Source organism: Danio aesculapii, chromosome 3 (assembly GCF_903798145.1).
Source record: "Danio aesculapii chromosome 3, fDanAes4.1, whole genome shotgun sequence".
In the NCBI taxonomy this organism is placed as follows: Eukaryota; Metazoa; Chordata; class Actinopteri; order Cypriniformes; family Danionidae; genus Danio; species Danio aesculapii.
Genome location: NC_079437.1, coordinates 51,708,464 through 51,736,274, shown reverse-complemented (window position 1 = coordinate 51,736,274; position 27,811 = coordinate 51,708,464). Strand labels below are relative to the sequence as shown.

Below are 27,811 nucleotides of genomic sequence, written 5' to 3'. Positions count from 1 at the left end.
TTGATCAAATACAAAAATATTGTCAAATTACGCCCCTTATATCACTTTTTAATTATGATTTTTGCTTAGTCTCTTACTATTGTGAACAGAAAAAAATATAATTTAGTTTTAAAGCAGCAAGAGATATTATTATTATTATGTATTTATTTTTTTATTTTTTGCAGTCGTGGTATTTAGATTATTTTGTAATTTATGTTACAAAAAATAACAAATGACAAACGAAAATCACTCAAACTCAAACAAACAATACATAAATTATAGATTTAACAGAAACTGGTGTGATCCAAGCAGTTTTCTTTTATATGATTGTAGTTATTATGCTCTATACTCTGAACATCAAACATATAATAATTGTCCAACTCTGGACACCAGATCCTTTCAGGAAATATCAGTTTGTTTGGTCTAAACAACCAGGCAGCACAGCTTTTTAAACCCATAAGCCTGTTATAAATTGGTACATGTAGTACCAAACTGCAAAAGTGTAAAACTGCATCATATGTTGATAAGTAAATAATAAATAAATAAATAAATATTGACTGATGATAGTAATGATGATTCAAAAAAGTTTTATTAAATCTTGGTTAGCCTATATGTTTCACTTTGACCAGTAGTTTTATTATACTATAAACAAGAGAAATGGACAATTACTGCTTTGCAACATTGTCCAGTGACATTACATTATATTGTACATTGTCCAAAGTCATGTGAAATCAAAATTAACAATGTTTATTTTTCTACCACACATTATTATGTTATTATTTAGGTAAACAAGTTAATTCATGCAAGTTAATCCTCTGATTTTTTCCCCTACAATATTCTTAACCACACCGCTCTTACTGTTAGTTGGCTTAAAGCAGGTATGTCCAAGCTCGGTCCTGGAGGGCCGGTGTCCTGCAAAGTTTAGTTCCAACCCCAATCAGACACACCTGGGCTAGCTAATCAAGCACTTACTAGGCTTTCTAGAAACATCCGTGCAGGTGTGTTGAGGCAAGTTGGAGCTAAAATTTGCAGGACACCGGCCCTCCAGGACCGAGTTTGGACACCCCTGGCTTAAAGAGACTAGCCCTTTTCATAGAGTGATACGGGAAAATTCAAATTATGCGCAAAAAAAGCCCCCCCCCCCACTCAATATTCTGTTCTAGTCTGAAGTACATCTACACACTGAAAAGCCTCAACAACTTCCAGTTCATGTAGGCTTTAAATAACCCAATAATCAAATGAAAAATATAATAATGACTAATAATTAAACACGATTATTTGATTAAATGAAACCATTAAATTAATGAATTAAAAACAACACATCAAACACAACAAAAATCAATTGCTTTTCTAAACTACAATTGTTACATTACAATGAACCTCAAATTTTAGATTGTGTGCATGCTTGAAAACATGCACAAGTATTATTTATTGATTCAATTCTCACACTATGCTACACACTGCTATATTTTGGCCATAAAATCTGATTCATGCATTAACTACGCTGTTTAGCATTTCATCTCTGCATTATTACTTTCAGTATTGAGAATCTAAATGAAGTAGAATCCTAACGCTTGGAGTTCATATTCTCCACATCTTGCTGTAATGCCGAAACATTTTCCAGACTTCACATTAATCTTCACAGGCTCAGACAGATCTGTACACTTGGCAGAATATGTTTTTACTGGACCATCACTGTTGGCGACCTCAAATGTGAATCCATTAAGATATCTATTTTCTTTATTTTGCCACATTGTTGCTGCAATGATTTTATCATTGTCCTCAAATATAAATTCTTCTGTAGTTGTTCTTCTGGAAGTGTTACCAACTTTGATCATGTGACCAGTGTTGAAAAATACCGTAATGCCTTCCAATCTGCTGAATAGTTCGACCCTCTGCGCAGATCAAAATAACAGAAACAGTGTTACAAATTATTCAAAATAACAAGATGAAATGGAAACAATATGGATTCCGGTAAGTACTACCACGTTCTTGTCAGCCAAGTTTCTGTTAATTATCTGCAAGGGCACACAGAAGGTAGGTCATACAATCAAAACAAGTTATTGAAAATAATGTTATATTGTAGGAATTAAAAAATAAGCTGAATTAAGATGGAAACAATCTTCACACACCAGAAAACTTCGATAACCATGAACCCTGATCTTCTTAATGGTGGTGATAGATGGAGTCATAAAGGTAGTTTCACTGTCTTTTAGCAATCCCACGATCACAGGCTGAGCTAAAAAAATACAAAATAATTTGTTTATTTTTGTCTATATTAGCATGAAAACCTCATTAAGCCTTTAAATTGCACTTTAAGCTGAATACTGTATCTTGAAAAATAGTATGTACTGTCATCATGGCAAAGATAAATAATAAATCAGTTATTAGAAATTAATTATTATAGTTTTTTCTGATTGCTTAAGCACATTTTTTAAATTAAGGCTCATTTTGTCAAAACACTACACACTATTTCCACATCCACACACAAACAGCAGAACACATCAGAACTTTTGCAAAATGAAACATTTCATCCAAAACTTTACAACACTATAACAAAACACACTTTTAACACCGTACAGATCACACACGCCTCATTCAATAGAAATCTTTTGCTTCATTTACACACTGCAGTAATCAATCTTAAACGCTTGTATCATTTTTAACTGACTAATACTGATATAATCAGGGTTTGAGAGATAGTGCTATAAAGTACAGGAACATATTGTATTCACCAAACAGTGATAGACTGATAGCTAAATATTGCCCTATCCTAACAAACACCATACAACAATGTAAAGCTTATTTATTCAGCTTTCTGGTGATGTATTTCGATGTAAAAAAAATAAATAAATTCCAACCCCTGTCTCCTGTTTACCAATCTTCCTCACTTTCGTGCTTCCTCTTCCATACTTGGCTTAATTATTGATTGAAGATTAATATTTATAGCTCCTGTAAACATATTTATTAAAGACTACTATTTATAGCTATACTACTGTAAACATGTTTATTGAAGACTAATAGTTTATACCTATTGCTTTTTTATTGTGGTTACAGCTGATTGGTGTGTCTACAGTTTTGCAGCAGTGTGTGTAGACACCTGGTGGCTGTTTTTAACCTATGATTCATGTGTGTGTTCATTTGAAGGCCTTTGCTTCGAAATTGCAAGAAAATTTCGTTATGAAAAATGTCTGTATCAAAAGCATCCCAGTGTGTTTAGTGATTTGCAAATCACTGTCTGTTATGTTTTGCAAAAAGTCTGAAGCTGACTATGTGCTTACAGTTGTGCAGATCTAGCCTTGTGTTTTTCTCCTTGAGTGTACGGTTTTGCTAATTATGGGAAAAGTAAAATTTTAGTGTGTTAGCAATAATGAAAAACTGTAATTATGGTTAGAAATGTGTTGAAAAAAATTATAATTCTGACTTCAATGTGTGTGTGTGTGTGTGTGTGTGTGTGTGTGTGCGTGCGTGCGTGCGTGTGTGTGTGTGTGTGTGTTTATACAGTTGAAACGAGAAGTTTACATACACTATATAAAAAGGCACAGAACCATAAAAAGTCAGATGTTAATGTAACTAAACTTTTTCTCTTTAGGTAAGTTAGGATTATCAAATTTGTTTCTGTTGTGCTTAATAGCAGAATAAGGAGAGAGATATTTTGGAGAAATAGTTATAACTTTTCTTGAAAGTCAAGTTTACATACAATAAGATTTGAAAAAGCTCAGATGATGGTGTCAAGGTTTTGGAAGTTTCTGATTGGCTAATTGACAACATTTGAGTTAATTGGAGGCACAACTGTAGAATAGTATTTAAAGAAAACCTCAAACACACTGTTTTATTGTGTGACAACATGAGAAAATCAACAAGCCAGAATCAAGAAAAAAGCCAGATTACAATTTGCTAAATTACACTGGGTAAAAGACAAATTTTTGCAGACATGTCCTGTGGTCTGATTGAACTAAGATTGAACTGTTTGGCCATAATGACCAGTGTTACACAAAGGGGAAAGCTTACAAGCCTAGGAACACCATCCCAACTGTGAAGTATTGGGGCGGCAGCATCATGTTGTGGGGCTGTTTTGCTGTAGGAGGGACTGGTCCACTTCACAGCATAGATGGCATCATGAAGAAAGAACATTATGTAGAAATACTGAAGCAACATCTCAAGACATCAGCCAGGAAATTAAAACTTAAAACGGACCATGACCCTAAGCATACTGCCAAATTAGTTCAAACATGCTTTAAGGACAACTGAGTGAATGTTTTGGAGTGGCCATCACAAAGCCCTGATCTCAATCCTATAGAAAATTTGTGGGCAGAGTTGAAAAATCTTGTGCAAGCAAGACAGCCTACAAATCTGTCTCAGTTACACCAATTCTGTCAGGAGGAATGGGCCAAACTTCCTTCAAACTATTGTGAGAAGCTTGTGGAAGGATACCCAAAACATTTGACCAAAGTTATAGTTTAAAAGCAAAGCTAAAAATATACCAAGGAAATGTAGGTAAACTTTTGACTGTCTAGAAATTAATAATAAAAAAAAAATAATAATTTAAATAAATATCTCATTATTCTAGCATTAAGCAAATGTAAATGATTGAGGTAAAATCCTAACAGACCTAAAATAGTAAATATTTAATATGATTTACCATCAGACATTTAAAAAAAAACATGGTTGATCCTTTTGTGTATGTAGTGTATGTAAACTTCTGGTTTCAACTATATATATATATATATATATATATATATATATATATATATATATATATATATATATATATATATATATATATATATATATATATAGTAGGTATCGCCACTGGACTTATTTTAATGTTGTCTTATTTTCTTGTCATCTACATCAGCAATCCATCCGTTATTTGTTCAGTTCACTCATTCTCCCAAGTTTTTTGTAGTTCTTCTTTAACTGAAAGAGTCTCAGTTTACCCCCTTAGTGAACACTAGTACACCATAAGTACACCATATTTAGGTGTTTAATAATTCTAAACATCCTCTGCATTTCCACCTGCACCACTGAGACTGAGAATGATATTCTGAAACTTATCACCTTGTTCTTAAGGAATGATATTTTATGTCATCTCATTTCCTAGACAAAGATACTGAATTGTATACTATAGCCATTATATATTTCCAACACATTGTCTTGGTAATTTGTAACTTTTTGATTTAGTGGCTAATTCATATGAATCTGTATCTCTTTTGTACAGTTTAGTACTATTTGCGAATATGTACGAACTAGCCATACACTGACAAAACGTAAAATAGTTAAATCCTTGTGAGATCAGACTGTATATTTCTGGTCTTAGCATTTCTCAGTAGCTATTTTCAATGGTTGTCAACTTGCTCCTGAATATTCCTCCACCATTTATATATGGGAGCTGAGCCCGCCTAAAATGAAAATCCTAAAATCGCCCCTGTGTGAACATAAACAACATCTCTGAATGTAAAATGCTTAAAGTTCAAAGCAAAGGGAGAGTTTGGCTTTTACAGAGTTAGCATAGCAAAGCCTACAGCGAACAAAGAGGTGCAGTGAAGAGGCATGGCCAGAGGCGCTGTAATGTTAAAAGTTAAAATGCTGTCCAAATGCTGCAATTTTCACAAGAGCTTATTCTGTTTCTGTATTTGGGCCTCCAAAAAACATGACACAAAGGGAGAAGTGAGAAATAGAAGAAGAGAGAAGAAATAAACTAGCAAAAGATATGTGAACGTTTCATATTACACATGTTTATATCCCAAATATATTTGAAAGACACTTGTCAGATTTTATTTTAGAGAGCAGGCTTGAGGTTCAGCGGTATCCTCTTTATTTTCTGATTCAGGCTCAAACTGATGTGGCTAACAGTTACACTGACTGACAGTATTTACACAATGGCAAAGTGCATGCTAGTAGAGGCATGATGAGAAGTGTTTAAAGGACTCAACACTGAATCATATGTGTTCTCTTTTTTTGGTTGTTTTCAGGCATTGAGGCTAGGAGGCAGTGGTGGAGCCAGAGGGGTGTCTGGGGTGGATTTTATTTGCTGCTGGCAGTTCCTAATGCTGATTGACATCTCATTTGTCCAAACACTTTTTTTAATTTTGCAGGCAACGCTCAAGCCATTTTCAAATCAGCAATGAGCCAAAGACAAGAGCATGGCTTCATAACATAATATTTGAAATATATTTTATAGTTTATTATAAGGTTTGTTTGCTGAGGAACGTTTATTATCCACTGTGCAAGTTAACGAGGCACCGGCGATGACATCAGTTAACTTAATGAGAGAAATCATACACATGCACATTACATGTATGCAGGGGTGGACTAGCCATCTGGGCAGTTTCCCGCTGACTGACATATTTTTTGGGTTGGGCTGATCATTTTCTTATAATCTGATCAGCCCATAAAACACTTAACAACCTGTCATTTTTTTGGGCTGACACAATTACAAACTCCCATTTTGGGCTCTGTGTGAGCGTGCAACTTCGGTGTGTCAAAATAGTTGAGAATCACACCTTTTCACGTGCGCATATGGAGAGCAGAAGCAGCGCACAGATCAATCTATCCCTGTCTATTCTATCTAGTTACCTATCTGTCTAAATTTAAATACTTTTTATTTTTACTTTTCATCTGCACCAAGCCCCGCTGCAACTTCCTCCTGTATCCTTAACCTGCAACTCTTTATTTTACAAATGATATAGATCCTAAAGAACTATATGTTTCTCAAGCTCTATGAGGATTGTCATTCATGTCTTTTAGACAATCGCCTCTGACATGTTATTTTGTTTTTTGATCATCAGCATGATGTAGGCCTATATAGTTACAATAATATTTATACAATATGGTTATAATTATATTTATACATGATCAAACTAGTGTGCAACTTAAGCAAAACTAATACAATTTTTTTATCATTTAGTTTTGTAGTTCGGGCCCAAACATATATTTGTTGCATTATTTTTAATCGTTTAAGTTCATTTGATAGACTATATACAGTCTTTAATCTATGTTTGATATTTCACTGTTGAGTTAAACATTTGTTACATTGCTTTTATTATTTAACTTTATTTTGGTAATCAACATTAACTGTGTAAGCTCCCTAAAAACACACAGACACACACAAGATGGACTTCCAGTGTGGATTATAATTTTATTATAATAATAAAGGACATTTTTAAAGTTTTTCAATTTGTCAACTCTCATTATTTTCTATATCTGGCTTTTGAGCTTTTATAGAATAGGAGTGGGTAAACATATTCAAGGGCGTGCACAGATGGGTAGTATTTTGATTGTAGTAGTGGGCCACTCTGGCCCAAAATGCCAGGGCCCACTTTTTATTTTTTTTTTGTCCCAGTCCAGCCCTGCATGTATGTAAGTTATTACATGTAATTTACGATGCAACAAAGTGAGCAGATGGTGAGTAAACAATTTTTTTTTGTATTATATGTTGGTAATGAAATAGATTTTGGTTTTCTAAACACTTTCATTGTGTTTGTGTGTGTGTGCATCTTTGTATTTAAGTACAATGTGTGTGTGTGTGTGTGTCCGCGTGTGTGTGTGTGTTTACCCCCTAAAATAGTAGTAGCCACCCCATGTAAAAAAATGTAGCTCTGCTACTACTCCTTGCTTCCTGCTTCGCTACTGTTCGGACGTCTTTGCCTACTGCTCCGCTCTCTGCTCACTTGCTTTTATATCTTAAACCCCAATTTTAACTTGAGCCTATCAGCACAGTGCTCAAACGACACAGCTTGAAGATCAGCATCGATTCTACAAACTTTCTAGAATATAGCTTTACTAACAAGAGGGGAATTATCGTCTAAACAATCCTCCCGCTACCAGCTATCAGCTGCTCACATTCCTGAGACGGGAAAACACGGCTGTGAAAATGCCTCTGGATCGGATTAATTCAGATTCTCACTGCTGTACAAACTGCCACAAACTTCTATAAAAGATTGCAGTTCTTGAAACAAAGTTACTTGCGATCCAACCAGAACTGCAGCGTCATTGTGGACGCTCACAGCAAATAGCCGGTGAGTCCCATAAATCTATTCCTACCACTATTGCGAGCACAGAAAAACAGAATAAAACTGTTGAAAATGAGCATTGGCATAAACAAGGTGCGAGACCAAAGGGTACTCGTGGGGTCAGATCATATGCTGCCGCATTAGCGTCCTCTACCCCAAATAAAGCTCGGACTCAAATACAGCTTGAGAACAGATATGAAGTATTGAGTAATATGGGTGAAGAATCCCCAAATGCAGTCAGACAGAGATCGCATGACTCAGCAGCTAACGCTGCATGGAACAGAGGCTCAAGGCCGACTAGACAGCGGCATTCTGCTCCGATCGCACCTGAGATAAGAACACTAGTTGTAGGAGATTCAATAATCAGGAATTTTAGGGGCAAATCTACAATGACATACTGCTTCCCTCATGCAACAGTTTCTGATGTAAACAAAGAACTTAAGGAAATTCTGAAAAAGCACAAGACTGCAAAACGGATTATCATCCATGTGGGGAAGAATGATATTCGGAAGGAACAGTCAGAACTGCTCAAGAGAGATTTCTGTGAGCTCTTGGAAACAGTTGAAAGAGTGAAAATTCAGCCGTTCATCAGTGGACCACTCCCTGCAAGAGGGACAAATATGTTTTCACAGCTTCTTAGTCTAAATGTATGGCTGCAGAAAGCATGTAACAGGAAAGGACTGAATTTTATTGACAACTTCAATCTCTTCTGGAACCAAAGACAACTGTTGACATCAGACGGCCTTTACCCAAACAAACTTGGTGCAAAGGTGCTAAAGGACAATATCTTCTTCTCCCTCCATCATCCATCAGCTGTGTGTGCCACTGACCTCAATCCAAATGGCACATACACACCTAGCAAATGTCTAGATGACCACAGGACCTCAAATCAGCTCCCGAGTGGACTTGGGGCTGATGCATCACCCAAGGACAGTGATAACGCTACGCAGCCAAAACACCCACTGTTGATAGAGACACTATCGCTGGCCCTCTGCTCAACACAGACAGACTGTGACGCATCAGAACAGCATCATGTCTCGTCACTAAAAAATGATCCTCAGGAAAACACCCAGGAAAACATATTTCAGCACCCAGAATCTCCAGAGCCACAGCCTCTGTCACCAGACACGTTCTCATTATCACCTTGCTCGCCTCTCTTGGGTTTCTCAAAAAAGATGGAGGAACTGGTGCATGCTGGAACTAAACTTTCACACTCTATTGCCGCAAGCCCCCAGTTACCAACCAAAAAGCGGCCTGCTCCACAACCACCTCTGAGCCCACCTGGAAGAGCCCTCCGACATTTGCCCCACCGCCAGGGCCCAAACAACAACGCACCATCTTCAGCTGGTGAACAAAACTGCTCTCCATGATGTGTCTCGGGTGCCTGCTTAGATAACAGTGTCTTTATCAGATGTTTACAGAACAAGCAGGAACCCAGTGTGCCTGTAGCTTTCTCTACACATATATGTGTTGTATTACGTGACAGAAAACCGAAGACTTTTTCAGGCCGTATAGCAAATCACTCGAATCTTGTGTCTATTAAATATAAATCTGAGACTACTGTAGCAAAAACAGCTAAAACTGTTAAGTTAGCACTTTTAAACATCCGATCACTTAACAATAAGTCACTTTTAGTCAATGATTTTATCAGCTCAAATTGCCTTGATTTTATGCTTTTAAATGAAACTTGGCTAGATGACAGCTGTAGTGCAGCAGTTCTGAATGAAACAGCTCCTTTAAACTTTGACTTTTTGAGTGTTTGCAGAGCCAATAGGAGAGGTGGAGGCATTGCTGCCCTGTTTAAAGATGTCTATGAGTGTAAACAAGTGTCATTTGGTGACTTTTTGTCTTTTGAATATCTGAGTATAGCACTAAAAGGTGCTCCACGTATCTTACTGATCATTATCTACAGACCTCCATATTATTCTCCAACTTTTATTGATGATTTTACAGAGCTGTTATCATTAGTAACCTCTGAATTTGACTATTTTACCATTGCTGGGGATTTTAATATTCACATTGATAATCCAGAAATCAATGCTGTAAAAGAACTGATGACTGTTTTGAACACTTTTGATCTGACTCAGCATGTTCAAGGACCCACACACAATCGTGGACACACTCTTGATCTACTTATAACTAAGAGTTTACACATTTCATCAACTGTTGTTAAGGATGTTGCACTATCTGATCATTTCTGTATTTTCTTTGACATATTGATCACTCCAGCTATTAAAGACAGATCTGTCTCTGTCAGAAAGAGATGCATAAATGAGAACACTAATGAGCAGTTTATGAAGGCCATATCGCTAGCACCAAGTATATCTGCAGACTCTGTTGATTCTCTCCTTGATTTGTTTAACTCTAAAGTTAAGAATGTCATAGAAGACATTGCTCCTGTTAAAGCCAAGAATATAACTAGCAGGCAAAAGGGATCTTGGACTATGTCCCCAAGACTACAAATGACGAAAAGACAGTGCAGAAAAGCTGAGCGTATGTGGAGAAAGACGAAACTAGTAGTCCATTATAATATCTATAAAGACAGTCTTCGTGCTTTTAATATGGAACTAAAAACTGCTAGGCAGACTTTCTTTTCAAGCCTTATAAACAGCAACGTAAACAATGCTCGTAAACTCTTTGCAACGATAGAGAAACTCACAACCCCCCCCCAGTCGGATTCCCAGTGAACTACTCTCTGAAAGCAAATGTAATGAGTTTGCTCATTTCTTTACTGACAAGATCAATAATATCAGAAAGACCATCAGCTCATCAAATCAGCCAAGTTGTGTCGACGTCAGACTAGCTCAACCACAACTTAAGAAATCAGACATTATGTCCGATTTCATGGCAATTAATGGCAAAATCTTAGAAGAGATCGTGCAAATTATGAAAACATCAACCTGCAGTCTTGACACGCTCCCCACATCATTCTTTAAAACGGTGTTTACCTGTTTAGAAATGGATCTTCTAAAAGTGGTAAATGCTTCACTTCTCTCAGGGATTTTTCCTAACTCACTTAAAACTGCAGTTGTTAAATCCCTCTTGAAGAAGAGCAACCTGGATAACACCATATTGAGCAATTACAGGCCCATCTCAAATCTCCCTTTCATTGGCAAAATCATTGAAAAAGTTGTTTTTAACCAGGTTAACGAGTTCTTAAACTTCAAGGGGTGTTTGGACAATTTTCAATCTGGTTTCAGACCACATCACAGTACAGAGAGCGCCCTTATAAAGATAATCAATGACATCCGCCTAAATACAGATTCAGGCAAACTAACAGTGCTGGTACTGCTCGATCTCAGTGCCGCATTTGACACTGTCGATCACAGCATACCTCTGGATAGGCTGGAAAACTGGGTTGGGCTGTCTGGGACGGTCCTCAAATGGTTCAGATCTTACCTTGAAGGAAGAGGTTACTATGTCAGTATAGGTGACCATAGGTCGAGGTGGACACCCATGACCTGTGGAGTCCCACAAGGCTCGATTCTGGCACCACTCCTGTTCAACCTTTATATGCTCCCTCTGAGCCAAATAATGAGAAAAAACCAAATCTCCTACCACAGCTATGCTGATGACACTCAGATCTACCTAGCCTTACTGCCTAATGACTACAGCCCCATTGACACCCTCTGCCAATGCATTGATGAAATTAACAATTGGATGTGCCAAAACTTTCTTCAGTTAAACAAAGAGAAAACTGAAGTGATTGCGTTTGGGAAAAGAGATGAGGTTCTCAAGGTGAATGCGTACCTTGGCTCTAAGGGTCAAACAACAAAAAATAAGGTCAAAAATCTTGGTGTGACTCTGGAGTCAGATCTGAGTTTTAATAGTCATATCAAAGCAGTTAGTAAATCAGCATACTATCATCTCAAAAACATTGCAAGAATTAGATGCTTTGTTTCCAGTGAAGACTTAGAGAAACTTGTTCATGCTTTTATCAGCAGCAGGGTGGATTACTGTAATGGCCTCCTCACTGGCCTTCCCAAAAAGACAGTCAGACAGTTGCAGCTCATCCAGAACGCTGCAGCCAGAATTCTGACCAGAACCAGGAAATCAGAGCACATCACACCTGTCCTCAGGTCTTTACACTGGCTCCCAGTTACATTCAGAATATATTTTAAAGTATTATTACTGGTCTATAAATCACTAAATGGCCTAGGACCTCAATACATTACAGATATGCTCACTGAATACAAACCTAACAGATCACTCAGATCTTTGGGATCAAATAGATTAGAAATCCCAAGAGTTCAGTCAAAGCAGGGTGAATCGGCTTTCAGCTACTACGCCCCTCGCTGCTGGAATCAGCTTCCAGAAATGATCAGATGTGCTCCAACATTAGGCACGTTCAAATCAAGACTGAAAACACATCTGTTTAGCTGTGCCTTTACTGAATGAGCACTGTGCTACGTCCGACAGATCGAACTATTATGTTTTTCTCTTCTTTTTAATTCTTTTATAACACATTTTATCAGCTTTTATTTTATTTTATTTCTATTTTTACCATTTCTATTAATTGTTTTTATTTATCTTATACTTGTTTCTTTTATTCCTGTTTATGTAAAGCACTTTGAATTGCCACTGTGTATGAAATGTGCTATAGAGGACTTCCGGTATGCAGTTAGGAGAGTGAGACGTGTACGGGAGCCGCTCCGTAAATTCGATTTAATTTAGGCAGTAAAAAGGGACACTCTGAGCTTTTAAAGACTAAAAGTGACGTCCGCAAAGGTAAAGATCCTTTCGAATCTAGCTAGAACCAGTTCTCATTATTACGATGCCTAAAACCAAGCGTGTTTCTCCTGGTCCTGCTGAAACTGACGACGACGCCAAAATGGCTGCGCTTTCTTCAGATTTAACGCCAGCTGTTTTAAAAGAGTTGCTCATTACAACTATACGTCAGGAAATAACTGAGTTGAGAACAGAATTCCTCGCTGAAATACGCGCCTCTACAGCTACCCTTCAGGCCACCATTTCCTGTCATAGCACCAAGATCGCAGACATTGAAACATTGCTGAACAGCGTGGACGAAAGGCTCGGCGCACTGGAGCGTAAATGCCAGTCACTAGAAAAGGACAACGAGGAATTGAAAACTAAAGCGGACGACCTGGAAAACCGCTCGCGGCGTAACAACCTTCGCATTTTGGGTATCCCGGAGAATATGGAAACGTCTAAGCCCTCTCATTTTATGGCAACGTTTTTCACAGAACTTTTTGGAGATAAGATATCTACAGCGCCAGAGATTGAACGGGCACACCGGTCTCTCGCTACTAAACCGCGGCCTGGCGCACCTCCAAGACCAATGATTGTGCGCTTTCTTCGCTTCCAAACAAGGGAGGAGATATTACGTCTGGCACGGGAACACGGAGAACTGCGTTACAAAGAATCAAAAGTTTTGATTTTCCCTGACTTTTCCGCGGATCTCAAGAAACGGCGAGACCAGTTCAAGTCTGTTAAGACAGACCTACACGCCGCGGGGGTTAAATTCAGAATGGTGTATCCCTGCAAACTCATCCTTTCATTCAACGGAGAAACGCGCAGTTTCGATACACCTGGCGCTGCGCTCTCTTTTTTTGCTACAACGATTAAACCTCAACAGTCCAAGGAGATGCACGCAGCGGACTCGGATACATAGCTGACCACCGACGGAGGATCTTTCTCTTTTGTTAATACGTGAGTGACACTTTATAGAAAATACGTCTATAAGACTAATGTGGACTTGTCACAAAATGGGTGCATGATACCGGACTATTGACTTTTTGTGTTATACTTATTATCCAGGCACCCCGAAGTCGTTATCCTACAATATATGGTAATATTACATCTCACATGAGGTTCCTTACTTTTATTTTTTGGTAATATATTACGGAGCTCTCTCCGAAATGTTCGACGGAGAGATTGTTGTTGTGTGTTAATGGGGAATGTTTATTCAAACATGCAAGGGAGGGTGTTTTTTTTTTTTTTTTCTTTTATTTATTTATTTATTTTCTCAATTTTTTATTTGCCTTTTTTTTCTTCCTATTATCAGTATTTCACATGCCAAACTCAGAAGTTGCTATCCCATGTCTTTTTACTCGGCCAATTTTTTTACATCTATTGCCAGTCGTATAACCTATGACCAGTAATATTAAGCAAGGAAGCTCATGCGTCCGTTTCACCAGTTGGAATGTTAAAGGGTTAAATAGTATAATAAAATGTAATAAGGTTCTGTCACATCTGGAACACTTAGATACCCATATTGGTTTTCTACAAGAAACTCACTTAAAAAACTTAAATCATAACAGGTTGTGTAAGAAATGGGTTGGACAAGTATATCACACCAAATTCAACAGTAAATCCAGAGGGGTAGCAATTATTTTAAACAAATGTGTTCAGTTTTCCCCTTCAGATATTTTAACTGATCCTGGGGGAAGATATGTAATTGTTTCAGGTGTTCTATATGGCGCACCTGTTACACTGGCCAATATATATGCACCGAACTATGACGATGAACACTTTGCCCAGAAAATATTTTCTTTACTTCCTGATTTGAATACACACTGTCTTATTATGGGAGGTGATTTTAATTGTACTCTGAACACCTTACAGGATCGCTCTTCCATAAAACCTATTCAATCTTCTAAAATGGCTACTAAACTTAAGTTGCTCCTAAACACTTGTGGTCAAGTCGATGTATGGCGCTTTTTTAACCCTTCAGCACGACAGTATTCTTTCTTTTCACATGTCCATCACAGTTACTCCCGCATTGATTATTTTTTTTTAGACAAGAAGTGGCTATCTAATGTGAAGGACTGTTCATATAACAGTATTGTTATATCAGACCACGCCCCACTTACACTGTCTATCAGATTTCAGAATAAGATGCTACATTCTGGAAGTTGGAGATTTAACCCCCTTTTTCTGTCTGATAAAGAGTTTTGTAATATATTACAAACTCACTTAGATACTTTCTTGGACATAAATACAGTGCCAGAGACCTCACCATCTATGATTTGGGAAGCCCTGAAGGCCTATATGCGAGGGCAAGTCATCTCTCACTCAGCCTATATAAACCGTCAACGACGAAAGAATTTAGAAGAACTGTCCATCAAAATCCTTCAGCTTGATTCGACCTATGCAATCTCTCCAGATCCTGGGATATATAAAGAGAGACTGAAACTGCAGTCTGATTTTAATATATTATCAACTCACCAAGCTGAGAAGTTACTGCTTAAGTCTAAACAAAAGTCTTTTGAATATGGGGAAAAGCCAAATAAACTTCTTGCATTTCAATTAAAAGAAAAAATCGGCTCAAAATTTAATCTCTCAGATCCGCTCCCCTGCTGGTGATTTGATTATCAATCCTGTAGATATTTCTGCTCATTTTAAAGATTATTATGCTAAGCTATACAATTCAGAACCCCCAACCTCGGGATTCCTTATGGAGAGTTTTTTTGAACAGCTGTCCATACCTACTATATCAGACACGATGAGAGAAGAATTAGAATTGCCTTTTTCTTCTGAAGAAATAACTCTAGCTATTCAGAATATGCAAAATGGTAAGAGTCCTGGACCCGATGGATTCCCTGCAGAATTCTTTAAAAAGTTTTCTCAAACACTTAAAACGCCTTTTTTAAATATGCTTGTAGACTCCTTTGATAAGGGCTGCCTACCTCCAACCCTTCGACACTCCAGTATCTCTTTGATTTTAAAAAAAGACAAAGACCCACTTGAATGTGGATCTTACCGGCCCATTAGTCTCTTAAATGTAGATATAAAAATTCTAGCTAAAATGCTTGCAAAGCGCTTGGAATCTGTTTTAACTACAATTATACACGACGATCAAACAGGTTTTATTAAAAATAGATTATTGTCACACAACATAAGAAGATTATTAAATATAATTTATACTTCTGATTCTCAACAACCGGAGGCTCTTCTCTTGCTCGACGCAGAGAAAGCCTTCGACCGCGTGGAATGGGATTACTTATTTTATGTATTACAGAAATTTGGCTTTGGTAATAAGTTCATATCCTGGATTAAACTTTTATATTCTTCTCCAACATCCTCAGTTTGCGTAAACCGGATAGCTTCCTCAAACTTTCCTTTGAAAAGAGGTACAAGACAGGGCTGCCCGCTTTCACCACTGCTTTTTGCATTGGCAATCGAGCCTTTGGCGATTGCCATTCGTACTGAGCAGACCATACAAGGCATTGGGAGAGCTGGCACAGACCACAAAATCTCACTATATGCTGATGATGTGTTACTTTACATGTCAAACCCGGATGTTTCTTTACCCGAAGCCCTTAGAATTATAAAATCTTTTAGTCTTTTCTCTGGCTATAAATTAAATATAAATAAAAGTGAGATATATCCGATAAATTTTCCTACTTCTAAATTACCCCCAAGTATTTCAATGCTCAAAGTGGCCACTCATAGTTTTAAATACTTAGGCATAACAATTACTCGTAAATACACAGAACTTTTTAAAGCTAATTTCACTGCGCTTCTCCTGCGAATTCAGGAAGACTTCATACGATGGTCAGTTCTCCCTCTGTCACTGACTGGTCGAGTAAACACAGTGAAGATGAATGTTTTACCCAGATTCCTTTATTTATTCCAGTGCGTTCCCACTTTCATACCCAAATCATTTTTTAAGATTTTAAATCAACATATTTCTTCCTTTATTTGGAATAAAAAACCGGCCAGAATACGGAGAGAAGTACTGCAGAAACCGAAGCTTGAAGGTGGGCTTGCTCTTCCTAATTTTTTACATTACTACTGGGCTGCAAACATACATCCCACACTTTTCTGGTTTCAGAGCCACTTCGGGCTCTGTGACTGGACTCCGGCTTGGGTCAGTATAGAGGTAGGGTCTTGTTCACCAGCCTCTCCGGCCGCATTACTTTGTGGTCCCCTCACCGCCATCTCACGATGTCCCTTTGGAAACTGCATTGTCCGACACTCATTACGAATATGGTCTCAACTTCGGAATCATTTCGGTCTTCAACGTCTTCCCTTGGTATTACCTATTAACCATAACCCTGCATTTCCCCCATCACTTAACGATAAAGCATTTAATATTTGGCAGAGAGCAGGAATATCCACTGTCAATGATATTTATATTGATAATATTTTTCCCAGCTTTTCACAATTAATACAAAAATTTTCTCTTCCTAGCACTCATTTCTTCAGATACCTACAAATTAGAAACTTTGTTAAAAACTCATATCCAGATTTTCCGAACCTTCCACCAAAATCTCAACTTGACCAAATTTTTGAAGTACCCTTAGATAAAAAAGGTATACTGTCTACTTTATACAGGCTGATCTCCTCTTTTTCTACTACCTCTCTTTTCTTTATTAAACAACAATGGGAGTCAGACCTCAATCTTACATTTGAGGATGATACGTGGGACCAGATTCTGTCCCGCATTCATACCTCCTCTATCTGCGCACGACATAGCCTCATCCAATTAAAATTTGTTAATCGTATATATTGGACAAAAGTGAGATTGGCAAAAATAACTCAAGACGTGGATCCTATATGTGACCGGTGTAATCAAGCACCTGCAGACTTAATACATATGTTTTGGCTGTGCCCATCAATCACTTCTTTTTGGCTATCAATTTTCAAGTGTTTCTCTTCTGTGACAAAGATACACATCGAACCATGCCCTCTTATTGCACTTTTTGGACTTTCCCAGAATTTAGTAGGGTTATCAAGCCGTACTGCAAATGCCCTTGCATTTTTGACACTGTTAGCAAGACGTTGTATTCTGTTATTATGGAAACAAAGATTCCCTCCGAGTTTTGACAGCTGGTTGCGGGACGCAATGAGCTTCATCCACTTGGAAAAAATTAGGTTTACAATAAATGGCAATACTAGGGCCTTTTCTGAAACATGGGATCCATTTAGACTTTTTTTTTCTGAGCATATCACATGACTAGGTACTTTATAAATATCCGAGGACTCATTTTTTAATATAATTTTGAGTTATTTATTTATTTAATTTTTATTCTTTATAATGTATTCATTTTATTTACTAAACTGTTTCTATTTATTTGATTATTATTTTGTTGTTATCATGAGTAATAATTTTTTTTTTTTTTATTTATTTATTATTTATTTTTTTTTTTTATGATAAATGTAATTTCAACTTATGTTATGCAGAGGGTAGGGGTGGGAATAATATTTGTTTAAATTTCTCTGTAAAAATACTATGTTATATCTGAAAAGTTTAATAAACAAATTAAAAAAAAAAAAAAAAAAAAAAAAAAAAAAAAGAAATGTGCTATAGAAATAAACTTGCCTTGCCTTGCCTTACTGGGAGGCTAGCTGGTCCCTATCACTGGCAACGAAAAAAGAGTGTGGATTGCAGTGCTGTGTGGATTCAAGTTTCACACTTTGTGAGGGTGTGTGCTTGTGGTGGTATGCGTGAGTGTTTAACTTTAATTTCCACTTAAACTAGCCTACCCCAGCCACTGAACAACCTATGCCTTTTTTGTGTCCATTTACCATTATTTTGTTTGTACACAGAGCTGCCATTCATTTTATGGCTATTGTGACCTGATGCTTGACGTTGCCATTTGAGAGCTTTTACTCTTCATTGTAAACTTCAATATAACTTTATATATTGTTTCCCCATGTCAAATATTTTTTTTACAATGAACAAACAAACTGTGAAAACTATCTTTTAGATATCAATGCTGTTTGTCTAAATGATCACAAAATTTAAGATGACACTTACGTGACAACGGTATAGGATTGACAGTCTCACTTGCTTCACTTACTCCCACTCTACTCACTATCCTGTAGCGAATCATGTACGGCTTTCCTGACTCCAGTCCAGTTAGAGTAAAGTCTTCATCAGTTGTGTTTATGACAAGCCACTGTTCTTCAGCTTCAGCTTCTGCTTTTACCTGCTTGTACTCCACTCTGTACTGCACTGTTTCTCCAGTTGGAGACTTCTGCAGTTTCAAGGACACAGTTTGTTTCTGGACATTCTTCACTATCAGTTGTGGAGGTTTGGACACTGGCTGGAATTCTGTGCTTTTCAGTTTCCCTTTTTCATACAGATAGATGGAGGATCCTGGGCTGAGTGTATTGGATATTGCAGAAATAATGAAGCAGATTCTGTTTTCATCTTTATTTGCCTCTGAAAAGCTTCTGAAAGGGATAAGTTATCTCTCATCTTTATTATGATAGCAGAATCATTGAACCACTTTGTCGCAGAAGTCAGTGACACCCTATTTTGTTTACCATCTAACTCTTTAGATTTGTCAGATTTTAAAAACTCGTTCAGACTTTCAAGATATGAGTCTTCATTCAGAGATGTGAGGGTCAAGCACACCACAAAATCAATATTAGGATCAAGGAGGACAGTGTTGAGATTGTCTGAATCTTCAATTTTGATTCCCTTAATGTAAAAACTCAAGAGGTTAAATTCAGATTTTGCATCATTCAACCACTGCTTAAACATGCCAGGGAAGTCGCGGTGGATCAAGATTTCTTCTAGTGATATTTCCTTCATTTTTCCTCCTCGAATAGCAGGCAAGATTGTGCCGACATCTTTAAGGAGCTCTTCCTTATATATATTAAAAGTCTTCTGAAATGAGTGCAGCCTCTCTTTGATGTCGCTGAAATGATTTACCAGTGTATTTCTGGACAGGTCATTATATGTCCTCTCTACTTCTCCTAGCTCCTCCATTACACATCCAATGTCAGAAACCAGACCTGTGCTTATCTTTGCCTCCAATTGCGCTGCTTTTGAATCCAGTAAATGAAGAGGATAAAGCCAGACTTTGATTGGAACTCCATTCTCTGGATTCTCCTTCAGCAGAGAGGGGAGCTTCTTGAACAAATCAAGAGCCTCCATGTAAGAAGTTGGGCTTTGCTGAAGGTGAAAGTCACCATAAAACTTGCAGGTAATCTTCTCAATCTTATGTGTGTCATCATCTGTCATTTGTACAGCTGCACTGCCTTCAATTGAGAATTTGGGGATTTTCTTCACCATCAGATTCAGTTCCCCCTCAATATTCTCCTTGTTTTCCTCTTCTGAAAATGTCCGATCAAACACCATGAAGGCCTGAGCTCCGTACAGTACAGCTGTGACCACATGAGTTGCAGTTTTCTGCTCAAACACCTGAGGGTAGGTGATTTTGCCCAGATGGGTCATAGTGAGCTGATCAAATCTGGTGGTTTCACTGAACTGCATTGTAACTCTGGACTGTTGGTTTGATGATTTGGTGTCATGCAGGAACTTGGCAGATCCCCCCACCTCCACCAGACCCCCCAAAAAACTGGCCTTCAAGGAAGCACTCACATCCAGGAGACTGGACTTACTAGAGAAAGAGTCAGAGCTACTGAAGTTCAAATCTGTCTGGAGCTGTGAATGACTGTCCAAATCTTCACGCAGTGATTTTTTATCCCACAGAGTAACACCTAATGTGAAAAGTGGCAGAGAAATGCAGAAACAATGAACAGTTGAAGTAAATGTCCATTAAGACTATTTAAAAATAATTCAATATTTGTGTGCTTCATATTATTGCATTTAATAATCCTATAAAAATTGTTTGTTTATTGACAAATTGGTGAAATGAGAAAAACCAAGCCATGGTACACAACCTGGAATGAAGGAATCCTTGCGGCAGTCATATAACATGCCAGGAAACAGAGGTCTTCCAAGCGCTGCCACAGTAATGGAATCTGATGTCATATCTATGAATAAAGATATTATTTGTGAAGATAAATTTAAAAACAGTCATCCTAAAATAATTGTTACAATGCAGTTAAAATTATTTTAAGTACACATAAAAAAATTTATCACAAGCAAAATTCCCATGCAACAAAATTGTTATGGAAGCAGACGGACAAACAAGGTGAGTAAGTATAAACGATGTTTATTCCAACAGTTGAGCAGAAAAGGATAAATTATGAGAGGTGAATGGAGTTCGGTGGAACTGATGATCCTTTGTGGCAGGTGGGATGACAGACACCGAGGATGACCGAATGCACACACCAGAGGGCTTGCCGGGAAGACAGACTGATGATACACACAACGCTGACAGGACACCGGGAACACTGGACAGACTGGAAGGAAACAGAGTTTGAGTAAATAAATATGCTGAGATCGAAAGCTAGTGATACCCAGGAGGTGCTCACTAAGAGTCGGCTTCGTAGGAACGAGACCGGACAATGAGTGAAGTGAGGTGTGTGCTTATATAGTGTGTTTGAGTGATTGGGTGCAGCTGTGCATGGTTAATACTCAGGTGAAGGTGCTCGTTGCGTGATACTGGTGGAGGAGCCTGGCCAATCCGTGACAAAAATATTGTATTAATTATTGGATCAATGTTCTACTGAAGTGTTGTTTTGAGACGACAATTTTAAAATTACCATTCCACACAGACTGATATATTTCACACTATTATTTGTTTTAATTTTGATGGCAACTAATGAAAACCCTAAATTCAGTGTCTTAGAAAGAAGACACCTGGTGCCACACTCTAATCAGCTAATTAACTCCAAACACCTGGAAAGACTTGTAAAGCTGCGGTCACACTTGGCTTTTCCTTCCATAGACTTCCATTCATACGCAAACGAATACGTCAGACCGTAAACGCGGGGTCATGCGTTAAGTTTCGCATGTTGCTGCGGTGCAAAGTTCAAGCTTGGTGAACTCTGACCTGCGAAATCGCATCACTTGGCTGCATGAGACCAATCAAGGATCAAAACAGGACCTCTCTGGACAGAAATATAAAACATGAAGCAATCACTCGCTTTTTTAAATGTCTAATAAGCCTGTTTAACCCCGCCCCTTTTCGCAGCGCCGCACGACAGAATTTCGCACACACTAAGCCCAGTGTGACCGTAGCTTAAATCGTCTCTCAGTCTAGTTCTGCAGGATACACAATCATAGGGAGGATGGCTGATTTGACAGTTGTCCAAAAGATTACCATTGACGCCTTCCTCAAGGAGGATATCACAAAATATCATTTCAAAAGAGGCTGACTGTTCACAGAGCTTTGCATCCAAGTACATTAACAGAGAGGCGAGGGTAAGGAAAAGATGTGGTGTAAAAAAAAGTGTAAAAGCAATAGGGATAACTGCACCCTGGAGAGAACTGTGAAACAAAACCCATTCAAAATTGTGGGGGAGATTCACAAAGAGTGGACTGCAGCTGAAGTCACTGCTTCAAGAACCACTATGCACAGATGTATACAAGACATGGGTTTCAGCTGTCACATTCTTTGTGTTAAGCCTCTCTTAAACAACAGACAGCGTCAGAAGCATCTTGTCTGGGCTAAAGACTGGACTACTGCTGAGTGCTCCAAAGTTAAGTTCTCTGATGGAAGCAAATTTTGAATTTCCTTTGGAAATCAGGGCCCCAGAGTCTGGAGGAAGAGAGGAGAGGCACACAATCCATGCTTGCCCAATATAAAGTTTCCACAGTCTGTGATGGTTTGGTGCCATGTCATCTGCTGGTGTTGGTCCACTGTGTTTTCTGAGGCCCAAGGTGAATGCAGATCTGTACCAGGACGTTTTAGAGCACTTTGTGCTTCCAGCTGCAGACCTTTATGGAGATGTAGATTTCATTTTCCAATAGGACTTGGGACCTGCAAACATTGGCAAAGCTGCCAGTACCTGGTTAATTGGCCAGATCGGATAACATGTATTCCTATTTTGGTTCTTGCAACACATTTTAAAAAATGTTGGGACAGAAGCAATTTAAGGTGAGTAATCAGGAAACTTGGAAAAATAATGATGTGATTTGAAACAGGTGATGTCAACAGGTGATTGTAATTATGGTTTGGTACAAAAGCAGCATCCAAGAAAGGTCATTTCCTTTCGGAGCAAATATGGGCAGAGGATCGCGTTTGCCAACAAATATATGAAAAACAATTATTGAAATGTTTAAAAACCATGTTCCTCAAAGAAAGATAGGAAGACATTTGGATATTTCACCTTCAACAGTGCATAACATCATTAAAAGATTCAAGCAATCTGGAGGAATTTCAGTGTGTAAAGGACAAGAACGCAAGCCTAAACTAAACAACCATGATCTCCGATCCCTCAGGCAGCACTGCATGAAGAATCGTCATTCATATAAAAATGATACCACCACATAGCCTCAGTAGTTTGGCAAACCTTTCACAAGTACCACACTTGCATAGTTACATCCACAAATGCCAGTGAAAACTGTACTGTGACAAAAGGAAGCTCTATGTTAAAAGTGTCCCGAAGTGCCGTCGACTCTTCTGGGCTTGGAGGCATCTGAGATGGAACATCGCACAGTGGAAACATGTAGTGTGGTCAGATAAATCAGTATTTCATATATTTTTTGGGGTGAAATGGACATGGAAAAGATAAGCATACAAAGAAGTGTAAAAGCCAGGGTCTGTCATTGTCAAGTGCCCTTGGGAAAGCTAACTTGCACTTCTGTGGTGGCACCATTAATGGTGAAAAGTACAAAGAGATTTTGGAGCACAATATGCTGCCTTCTTTTCCAGGGACACCCATACATATTTCAACAAGCCAATGCATAACCACATTCTGGAAACATTACAAAGTCCTGGCTGTCGACGACGATGGCTGCCTCCGTGTTGTGCTCTGCAGTTGCTTTTGTGTTTTTGTTTTTTGTCCTGTCTTTAGTCACATTCCAACAATTAGTTTTACCAGAGATGAATTGTTGGACATTCGGATGCATACACCACCAAATATTTTTCCAGACTTAGATTTCTGTGATGTTTTGCTGGACATTGTAGTCGCCGGAGGCACGGTGCTGCTCAAACGCTTTCGGGCTCACAGACGGGTGAACTGAGCAGGCGTGTTTGTGAAACTCAGACAGCGCAAATAGACAAACTCATTCTGCTCTCTCAGATAAACAGGATTTTTTTTTGCATTCTGCTGCTGTGTTTCACGAAAACCTGGCTGAATGACGCCATACTGGACAACGCGCTTCATTTACCGGACTATCAGCTGTTCAGTGAGAATCAACGGGAAATCGTGCGGTGGTGGCACATGCTTTTACATCAATGAAAGGTGGTGTACAGATGTAACAGTTTTAAAGAAGATGTGCTGTCCCGACCTAGAAGCACTGTTTATTAACTGTAAGCCTTTCTTCTCGCTGCATGAGTTCTGCTCGTTCATCTTCATCAGTGTTTACATTTCTCTGCATGCGCACGCGTGCCTAGCGATACAGGAACTAGCTGATCAGATCACGGTGATAGAGCAACAACATCTGAGCACTGTAGACAACAAACAACTTGCAACTGACCTGAATGAGTTTTACTGCAGGTTTGAGAAAACACCCCACACCCATTCTGAACTGCTCTTTACATCACCATTAACACCTCCACCACCCCCCCGTCTCCCCCACACCTGCACTTCAGTTCAGTGAAGATGATGTGCACCAGGTTTTCCAAAAACAGAAGAGAAAAAAAAAAGCACCAGCCTGTCTAAAATCCTGTGCTGACCAAAAATCCAAGCTTGATCTTCAACAGATCACTGGAGTTGTGTGAAGTGCCCTCCTGCTTCAAATGCTCCACCATCATCCCCATCCCAAAGAGTTGCCATGAAGTCTTATGAAAAACTGATGCTGGCCCACCAAAAGGACATCACTGAACCGTCACTGGATTCTCTTTAGTTTGCCTACATAGCAAACAGGTCTGTGGATGATGCAGTCAATATGGAACTGCATTATGTTCTGCAACACCTAGACAGGGACCATAGTGACCTATGTGAGGAACTTGTTTGTTGACTTCAGCTCGGCTTTTAACACTATCATCCTAAAACTTCTCCTGCCCAAATTAACTCAGCTCTCTGTGCACACCTCGGTCTGTCAGTGGATAAACAGCTTCCAAACGGACAGGCAGCAGCTGGTGAAGCTGGGAAAATTCTCAGCCAGTACCTGCACAATCAGCACTGACACCCCCCAGAGGTGTGTCTTCTCCCCTCTGCTCTTCTCCCTGTACACAAATGACTGCACGTCAAAGGACCCCTCTGTCAAGCTCCTGAAGTTTGCAGATGACACTACATTTATTGGTCTTATTCAGGACGATGACGAGTCTGCTTACAGACAGGAGGTTATGAAGCTGGTTGTCTGGTGCAGTCACAACAACCTGGAGCTCAACACGCTCAAAACAGTGGAGATGATAGTGGACTTCAGGAGAAACCCCCCTGATCTCCCCTCACAAAGCATCATGAACAGCATTGTGGCAGCAGTGGAGTCATTCAGGTTCCTGGGCACCACCATCACTCAGTACCTGATGTGGGACACTCACATTGACTCCATTTTCAAAACAGCTCAACAAAGGCTATACTTCCTTTGTCAGCTGAGGAAGTTTAAATTTCCAAAGAAGCAGCTGAAACTGTTCTACACCTCCATCATTGAGTCAATCCTCTGCACTTCAATAACTGTCTGCTTTAGCTCAGCTATCAAATCCGACCTCCGAAGACTACGTCAAATAGTTCAGACTGCTTAGTGAATCACTGGTACAACTCTCCCTTCTCTCCAAGAACTGTACTTATCCGGAGCGAGCAAGAGGGCTGCCAAAATCACTCTGGACCCATAACACCCAGCACACAGCCTCTTTGAACTTTTCTCCTCCGGTCGATGCTAGAGAGCACTGCGCACCAGAACAGCCCGACACAGAAATAGTTTCTTTCCTCAGGCAATCCATCTCATGAACACTTGATGATAATAATAGTGAAACAAACATCACTACTTGCTATATACTTTTTATACACATATACACTTATTTAAAAAAATACTTTACTTGCCAATTTGCACATAACAGCTGCACAGTGACCCTGTAATGGTCTGCCTTTTTGTCTGACAAACATAACAAACCAGGCAAAGTAGAGAACTGTCGTACTGTTGTAATCCTTATTCCCTGAAGGAAGGACATCCTTATTCCCTGAAAATTGTGTTGAACGGTGCTGCGAAAAGGGGCGGGATTGAACAAGATGATTAGACATTTACAAAAGTAAGCGATAGATCCAAATAAAAAAATTCTGTCCAAGAGGTCATGTTTTGATTTTGCATGTGATTTTGCAGGTTAGACCCTACTGAAAAAAACAGCTTAAACCAGCATAGGCTGGTTGGCTGGTTTTAGCTGCTCAACCAGGCTGGTTTTAGAGGGGTTTTGGCCACTTTCAGGCTGGTTTTCAGCCATTTCCAGCCTGGTCTTAGCTGGTCAGGCTGGGAGATGACCAGCTAAAACCAGCTTGACCAGCCTAGCCATGCTGGGAGCCCAACCAAAATCAGCTATGTCCAGCTTAAACCAGGCTGGTCAAGCTGGTCATTTTCCAGCCTGGCCAGCTAAGACCAGGCTAAAAATGGCTGGAAACCAGCCTGGAAATCGCCAAAACCCCTCTAAAACCAGGCTGGTCGACCAGCTAAAACCAGCCAACCAGCTTAGGCTGGTTTAAGCTGTTTTTTCAGTAGGGGAGTTCACCAAGCTTGAACTTTGCAATGCAGTGAACTGCGAAACTTGTTGCACAAGCATGTGTTTCTGGTCTGACGCATTTCTATGGGGAGAAAAGTCCAGTGTGATTGCAGCTGGATGAGGCACCTCCAGGTGCTGCTTATAAACTCCCCGATTAATGAGCGGTTTCAGCTAATAAAAAGACGCACTAAAATACATTTTTAAGTCCGCCACTTTTTAAAGCGCTCTATTCTTGGCAACTAATTTGGTGCTTAGTGTACTAAAGTTGATATTAAGTACTTTTAAAATAAACTTAAGATCAACTAAGTGTACTCAAATGTGCTGTTTTGAGAATAGTAAGAATAAGATGATAATAATAATATACAATTATGTATTTTTTTACTTTATTATGGACACAATAAACTAATTAAAAGACAAAATACAGTGCTCAGCATAAATGAGTAAAACCCTCACAAATGTATTTTTTAAATTTATATTTTCTTAGGGTGCTATACAATATTATTTTTGTACATTAGATTAAACTAAAGCCAAAACTGAAGATAATCAAACAAAAACACTTACAATAATTTTCCAAAATTTGTACACTCAAATTAATGTGTTAGGGAAAAATATTAAATACAAATTTGAAAAAAGAGGAAAAATCAAGAGAATCAGAAAATACTCCAAAATATATGACCTATATTCACCGAGAAACAGATAAAAATATTCATATTCATAATATATTCATAATATATTCATTTTCAAAATGTGGTGCACTCATTTATGCTAAGCACAGTATCATTTGACAAAATAAGTCATGTTTACACAGATTATGACAACAATAGTTCTAAATGTGAATCATGATTTGTTCAAAAATATTAATTTATTAATTTATTTAAAAGATACATAAAAGAAAAAAGTATAATTTGAGCTGATTTGTTATTATTTTTTCTTCCTTTCTTGTCCTTAAAGGATTTTGAAACTGTCATTATTTTGGAATCTAAACCATTTATAATCTGTGGCTCCACATTCTCATTTTGTCTGTAGCCTTCTAACTAATGTATGCTGTTAATAATTTAAGCACATAAGTCATAATCAAGTCATGTTTATAAAATTCATACGCCACTGCATGCAGACGCAGACATTTTAAAACGTCATGACAAAAAGACATTTATAGAGACATTCCAAATGATGTATAATGGCGGATTATAAAAGCACTCTTTCACTTTCGTTTGAATTATTTCCAATTTCTATTCTATTCTATATTCAGTACAGTTCACAACTTGAAAACCATTACACAATTATAGCCTACACCACCTACCTTGACTACTGTACTTCCAAAGAAGCCAACAACTCTATTCAAATTAAAATATCTTCAGCAACGTTACGCTCTGCAATGTTAGAGTAAGAGTT

The 27,811-nt window shown here is 38.4% G+C and overlaps 1 protein-coding gene across 1 annotated transcript; it reads right to left on the bottom strand.

Annotated features, from left to right (window-relative positions):
* Positions 1–570: 570 nt before the first annotated feature.
* On the bottom strand, positions 571–27,811 carry si:ch211-207b24.4 (cytolytic toxin-alpha). The gene is given in 7 exon segments (XM_056454208.1): positions 571–1,874; positions 1,968–1,997; positions 2,112–2,218; positions 18,721–19,101; positions 19,104–20,414; positions 20,598–21,062; positions 27,720–27,811. Coding segments are annotated over 6 exon segments (2,265 nt in total). The 5' UTR covers positions 20,689–21,062; positions 27,720–27,811; the 3' UTR covers positions 571–1,529.